At 36.9% G+C, this 7,500-nt stretch overlaps 1 protein-coding gene across 2 annotated transcripts in view; it reads left to right on the top strand.

The window, feature by feature from the left end:
- Nucleotides 1–7,500, top strand: part of CHMP2B (Charged multivesicular body protein 2b) — a 9,804-nt gene that overhangs the window by 502 nt on the left and 1,802 nt on the right. For both annotated transcript variants that reach the window (XM_027352059.2, XM_027352067.2), the window contains exons 3-6: nt 2,432–2,646; nt 3,514–3,694; nt 4,645–4,751; nt 5,955–7,500. The exon at nt 5,955–7,500 is cut by the window's right edge and continues 1,802 nt beyond it. In XM_027352059.2, the coding sequence (XP_027207860.1) occupies nt 2,432–2,646; nt 3,514–3,694; nt 4,645–4,751; nt 5,955–6,068 (617 nt within the window). In that variant the 3' untranslated portion in view covers nt 6,069–7,500. The remainder of the gene's footprint in view (nt 1–2,431; nt 2,647–3,513; nt 3,695–4,644; nt 4,752–5,954) is intronic.

Here is a 7,500-nt window from a genome sequence, read left to right as displayed (position 1 = left end):
ATTCCTTTGATGTAGGAAACTGTGCTTTGGGTTTCAACGCCAGACCTTTTTCTGTATTTCCTATCGTTGAATAATTTTACCTAAGGCAAGCATGTGTTTTAAAGCATTACGATATTTAGGGCTAGGGTTAGTCAGGCTGTTCGAGGCAAGGCTTCGATATGCTAGGCTCAGCTCAACTTGGCTCATTGTGCAAAAAACGGAGGAAGCAGAGAAAGGTAATACTGTGGTTACATGTGGAAGGAATGTGTATTATCCACTATTAAACTTGGTGGACAGGAGGAAATTTAGTTCGGTATATTCATAATTGAGTTAAGGTAGATTAATACATCCAAAGAATTTCCGCTGCTGATATTAAGGTTGAAGAGTATTCGAAACTATGAACAACTGAATGCTTGTTAACTTTAGAATAGCTGCTTACATATTTACATTACTTTATATGTTGTGTGTATCTTGATACTAAAAAGATATGACACAAACCACTACCTCGTGAGCTAAATTCAGTAAAATGACCACAAAGAATTATTGGTAGAGGTTGAAGAGACCGACGCGCGTAGATAGAGCAAAATGGACACCACCATCTTATAGAGCAGAAGAAATCGAGTGGGATAGAACAAATTTTAATATTCAGAGTCCTCATAATTACTGGTAAATGGGAAAAAGACCACGACGTGATAGATACATTTTTTAAAAATTTCCATTTTATTATGGCAAATCAGCTTTACAGAAAACTCAAGTAAATATTACTAAAATAACATCACTTTCTTGGTATGTTATTGAAGCTGAATCATCATTTCCAATTTTCTTATATTACAACTGCATTATATATTTGGTACACAGGAAACATTGGCCTCAGCCCCACATTTAGTTACTCCCCCCCAAAAATAGTGATATTACACTACACGTACAAAAACAAAGTAAAAAAAGATAGAATGTAGATGATCAAGTGAATTTCGAGGCAAATTTAGTTTAGTGATATTTATCCCTCACAGGTGGATATTTTTCTAGTAAGGCCTATATATATACACCAAGCATCATATTTGTATTCAGATAAACAATCCTGACAATTTTCAATTTCAACTCTATTGTTTTTGGAATAATTCAAAATAAGTAGGTACTAAACAAGCAAAAAGAAAAAAAGGTAAAAATGGTTGAATTACTTTACCTAGTATATGAATATTTACGGGGCAAACAAATTTTGTTATATTTTTTCCTTGAAATATGGTAGCTGCAGAGCCTTTTGGTTTTGTTCAGAATAACAGTTTAGGTTCTGTAGGTGTGTGGCTTTATCATTTTTCATTTCTTAAAGACAATTTAAGCATTTAAAAGAAAGTAAAAATGATAGAAAATGCCTGTCTGTCAGACCAGGAAGTCAGTAGACTGACTAGCCTGGCAACAGATGTCATAAACTCAGCTGACTAGAGTTTGGAGATGCTGGTACCTGTGCAGAAGGACCAAGCTGTGTCTTCAATGCCCTGATACTGCCAGTTTTGCCTTACAGAAATGAAACTTAGATGCTATCCTGTGCCTTGGAGCTTTGTCTTCATGCCTTTTGCGACATGTCCTTTCACTGGGTCATGGGGTATAGTTGGCAGGACCATGCATCTAACCAGCAGTTACTTGCACAGTCTGGGACCCAACTTGGGGTTTACTGGTAGATAGCCAGCCCACCCGATTGTCTAGGTCTACTCCTGAGACAACTCTGGGTGGTGGAGGCCTGTGGGAAACCCTTGGATGTCATGGTTTGGACAGATAGATCAGATCTATCGTGAATTTAGAGATGTTTCGAGTACCTAACTGGCAGCTTGCTAGAAAGACCCACATGGCTGGGAAAATGGATCAGCCCCATTGATGATGACTATGAAAAATTATGAATGACCTGCATTTCTGTTAAAAGATTTGCATTTGTAAATATTGAAAACTGGAAGCTTTCTACATTTTGCAAGTTCATTGCTTTCTGACCCCAGACCCTGTTTTAGGCCAGTAGAATTACAGATAGATAATGTGATACTTTGAAGTATTTTCTTTTTTCAGAATTTAATATTTTTTCTGTTATTCATTGCTTTATTTTTGAAATGTATCTCTTTGAATATGTAGTTTTTTCACATATATTTAGGCTCCATTTTGGTCAGTTTTTACAGTTGGCTGATTAAGAAAAAAATTGTCTTTGAAAGATTTTTTGGTTAAATCTTTCATTCAAAATAATAACAATTGTGTGAGTATGAAAATTATTACGAATGTATTGATTTTTTTTCTACATGCGAGAGCGTATGAGAAATCAAAATTCAGATTTTATTCAGCTTAATATTCGTATAAACTTGGCACTTATATCCCAACTATTTTTCTTTAATGAAAGTAAAGTAAAAAATGTCAGTGGTAAGTGATCTAGTAATATATAAAAGAAATGTAAAATAATTTATCTTTGTTTCAACAGCACAGATGAAAGCAAACAAAAGGCAGTTAAATCAAGCCGGGAGGGACATTCAGCGGAATCGGCGAGACTTAGAGAGGCAAGAGAAACAGCTTGAGCTCGAAATTAAGAAGTTGGCAAAAACACCCGCTAAAAACAAAGAGGCATTAGGTGTGTTAGCCAAACAGTTAGTTCAAGTAAGGAAGCAGAAGGCTAGAACATACACAGCAGATAGCAGGGTAAGTTGGTGAACTGAAATACGTTTCTTCCTTGATCATCATACCTTGCACCATTTAATAGCATACAGTACATTGAATTAGAAAGTGTCTGGAGATGTAGTGCAAGGTGTTAATATATACCCTATTAAAATCCTTTCATGTAGCTTATGTAAAGTATTACTTTCAACTTTGCAAATTGGATTTTTTCTTGAAATAATCTCTTTTATGTTTTTTATTATTAAAAAAATGCATATCATTGTTGCAGAAAGTTCTTAGTTATATATTCATGCTATCATTGACTGTAGATATAATGTAGCATTTGAATAAAGAATCTCTCTCTCTCTGTCTCTCTCTCTCTCTCTCTCTCTCTCTCTCTCTCTCTCTCTCTCTCTCTCTCTCTCTCTCTCTCCTTCTCTCTCTCTCTCTCTCTCTCTCCTCACTCTCTCTCTCCTCACTCTCTCTCTCTCCTCACTCTCTCTCTCTCCTCACTCTCTCTCTCTCCTCACTCTCTCTCTCTCCTCACTCTCTCTCTCTCCTCACTCTCTCTCTCTCCTCACTCTCTCTCTCTCCTCACTTTCTCCTTCTCTTTTTTCTCTCCTCACTTTCTCCCTCTCTTTCTTTCTCTCCTCAGTCTCTCCCTCTCTTTCTCTCCTCACTCTCTCCCTCTCTTTCTCTCCTCACTCTCTCCCTCTCCTTCTTTCTTTCCCCACCTTCTCCCTCTCTTTCTTTCTCTCCTCACTCTCTCCATCTCTTTCATTCTGTCCTGACTCTCTCCCTCTCTTTCTTTCTCTCCTCACTCTCTCCCTCTCTTTCTTTCTCTCCTCACTCTCTCCCTCTCTCCTTTTCTCTCCTCACTTTCTCATTAACACCCTTTTTAACATTTTACAGATAAAGGGAGTGCAGGCACAGCAGACGTCAATGCAGTCTAACATGAAACTAGCCAATGCCATGGGTGCCACTACTGCAACCATGAAGAACATGAATCAGCTTGTAAATCCTCAAGATCTTTCTAAAAAGTTAAAGGACTTCGAACAAGCTTCAGCCAAGTTTGAGATGACAGAAGAGCTAAGTGAGTCATTACTTGTTTATATTTGTGTTAGTGTCAAAGCCTGTTTCTTTTTCATGTATGGAGAATATGGATCAATTAGAGGGTTTGATGCCCAGCGCGATTCTTATACTGGGATAGGCCGACTCGGGGTACCTCACACTGGGAAAGATTAAAGCAGGGTAGGTAGAACTGGGATAAGCTGATATAGGGTTTTGCATACTTGGGTAATCAACTTGGTATTAAACACTGACTATAATGAAACATAGAGTTCTAGAATACACATACTCACAGAATGTGGAAACTGTTAAAAAAAGAGAATGTGACATTAATGGATTCATAGATGGCAGAAACTAAAAAGAAGAAGAAAGATATATACATAAAGTAGATGACCTTCATTATTCAGACTAAATTGCTGTGTGTGTGTGTTCAAACATGGTTGACATTCAGTATGTAATGAATGTTGAAAAAGAAAAAATAATTACCTAAACAAATGTGGACAATGCCCAATGCATTTGTATATTTCCTTCTGATTTCCACTGTTTTCTGTTTATATGTATATATACATATATATATGTACATATATATGTTTATATATGTACATATCTTTAAAATATGGTTATGGTCTTGTTCGTGTTTATCTTTATATGTATCTTTATCTTATCTTTATCTTTTGTCTTTGTCTTTATATTTGTATTTATATTCATATACACACATTTACACAAACAGTACATATGCATACACATATACATATGGATGTGCATACACATGCACATACTTATATACATTCACAAACTCATATGTATTCACATATATATAAATATACATATACATTTGCAAATACAAATACAAATACAAATTAATATACATAAATTTACATTTATATCTGAACATATGCATTTACATCTATGTATGGATGTGTGAATTTTATTTTTTGTCTGTGATTTTTTCACATATAATCCTTATCATTTCAGTGGACTCGGCACTGGATGACATCCTGACGGAAAGTGGTGATGAAGAAGAAGCCGATGACATTGTGAACCAGGTTTTGGATGAAATTGGCATTGAAATAGGAGCAAAGGTAAAATCTCTTTGTGTTGATTGATAGTTTCTATTGCAGAAGCAGAATGAGGAAGGATGGAGAGAGGAAGTAAGTGAGAGTGAGAAAGGGAGTAAGTGTGATTGTGAGAGGGAGTGATAGTGAGAGAGGGAGTAAGAGAGAATTAGAAAGGGAGAGAGGGAGTAATTGGGTATGTTGTTTCAGGGTGGTAAATGGGAGTGAAAGCATGTAAGTGGGAGTGAGAAAGGGGTTAAGTGGGAGTTAGAAGGGTGGTAAGTGATAGTGAGAGAGAGATGGGAAGTAAATGAGAGAGAGAGATGGGAAGTAAATGAGAGAGAGAGATGGGAAGGAAATGAGAGAGAGAGACGGGGAGTAGATGAGAGAGAGAGACGGGGAGTAGATGAGAGAGAGAGACGGGGAGTAAATGAGAGAGAGAGACGGGGAGTAAATGAGAGAGAGAGACGGGGAGTAAATGAGAGAGAGAGACGGGGAGTAAATGAGAGAGAGAGAGATGGAGAGTAAATAAGAGAGAGAGAGATGGAGAGTAAATAAGAGAGAGAGAGATGAGGAGTAAATGAGAGAGAGAGAGATGGGGAGTAAATGAGAGAGAGAGAGATGGGGAGTAAATGAGAGAGAGGAATGGGGAGTAAATGAGAGAGAGAGATGGGGAGTAAATGAGAGAGAGAGATGGGGAGTAAATGAGAGAGAGAGATGGGGAGTAAATGAGAGAGAGAGATGGGGAGTAAATGAGAGAGAGAGATGGGGAGTAAATGAGAGAGAGAGATGGGGAGTAAATGAGAGAGAGAGAGAGAGAGAGAGAGAGAGAGAGAGATGGGGAGTAAATGAGAGAGAGAGATGGGGAGTAAATGAGAGAGAGAGAGAGAGAGAGAGAGAGAGAGAGAGAGAGAGAGAGAGAGAGAGAGAGAGAGAGAGAGAGAGAGAGAGAGAGAGAGAGAGAGAGAGAGAGAGAGAGAGAGAGAGAGAGAGACAGAGAGACAGAGAGACAGAGAGAGACAGAAATGTAAGAAAGAGAAAGTAAAAAGAAAAAATAATTGCTACCACTTGGTCACTGCACAGGATGGGAAATCTAAGTCACATGAGTTAAAAGATGGTTTACAGTTGCCTGGGATGTGGAAAGGGATATATTTTTTTCATATTTGGTTTGTCAGTCGAGTTTGGGAAAGGTGTTATTTACATATTTCATTTTGATGTTTTGATTTACAGGTTGCCGGTCTACCAGCAACACATGCAAGTTCCTTAGGTGAGAGAAGTGCGAATAAGAAAACAGAGGACAAGGAACTAGAAGAAGCCTTAGCCTGCCTTCGAACTAATAACTAAGAACTGCGAGCAAAAAATAATAACTTGACTTTGACTTTATAAATATACAGGTACTTAAATATAGAGTGGAATAATAAATTTGGATGAAAGAATTTATATCTAAGAATAAAAGCATAGGGAGGGCTTATCTGTAAATCTTAATGGACCTCCTAAGATTGACTGTTATTTAGAGAGGAGCAAGGATATACTATTATGACTTAAAATGAGTCTCCATTGAAATAAACCATACAAAGGAAGGGTTGAAAAGAGAAGGGAGGAGATTCAAAAGAAAAGAGTGAGGGCATTGGGAAAGTGTGGAAACAAAAGGAGGATTGCAGGGGAGGAAATTAGATTGTAAATCAAGGCATGGTATCCTAGGCATACCCAGGCCCATAAAGATAATCACACTCATGGATGTGCTCAGAAGCAATTGAATTGCATTAATATTAAGAATTCAGAAAACTTTTATGTATCATGTGTGCATGCAGAGCTGCAGCTGTGCTTCATTGTACCTAAATGATGCTTGCATACAGTATATGTGTGTATGTATGTGTGAATGTAGGTGGAGGTGATAAAGGGTATGAACTGCTGAATTTTGTTTATGATCCGAGCTTTCAGGTGTTCAGAAAGTTGACTGCAGTGCATAAAAGTGGAATTCAAGATGATAAGCTCTAGACTAGTGAAGCAATGGCCATTGTCACAGTAGAATAGATCTAACAATAATCATTATATTGACTAATTGCAAAGAAGGGTTTGAAGATACATTGATACAGAAAGCTAAAAAGGACAGCTAGCTAGGTAAATAAAGGTTTGTTTTCAGAGCCTCAGTTCCAAGCCTCTTTAAGACTACACTAGAAGCATAAAACCTTTAACATGAGTGAGATGCGGATCACTGGCAAACTGGACTTTCTTATTCTTTTTTCTAATTTTCTTACACATAAAGATTCTTATTCAGAACTTCCTTGCAGAATACACTTTTATATGCATGATGCAACATAGTTTTAAACATACTTGACAAAATTTTTTGAATGTTTTCTTGTTTGTTTGCCTCCTTTGTCCTCGTTCCTGTTATTAGATTGAAATTTATTTTGATTATTATTGTCTTTGGACATACAGAAAGTTGCCATATGTCATAATTTCTTGTCTATATATAATATATGTGTTTGTAAATAATAATAAATGTAAGACTAGTGGGCTTGTATTCTTATTCCCACTATTGTTTAGTAATCCACACCTGTTTTTTTCTTCCTTTTTTCCTTTTCCATTTTCCCTGTCTCAGTCTTCCTCAGATACAGTCCAACCCTCAGTGTACTGGAACTATACCCTAGAGGTGAGATCCAGTACCCAAAGCCAATATATTGAACATTAAGTAGTATATAATTATTTTATGCTGTAAGTAGAATATTTTAACATATGGATGTTCTCATACAAGTTTACACAAAACCTTTTTTGT

Source organism: Penaeus vannamei, chromosome 3, assembly GCF_042767895.1.
Source record: "Penaeus vannamei isolate JL-2024 chromosome 3, ASM4276789v1, whole genome shotgun sequence".
Taxonomy (NCBI): domain Eukaryota; kingdom Metazoa; phylum Arthropoda; class Malacostraca; order Decapoda; family Penaeidae; genus Penaeus; species Penaeus vannamei.
The sequence above is the reverse complement of the archived record's forward strand: the minus strand, read 5'-3'. Positions and strand labels throughout refer to the sequence as shown.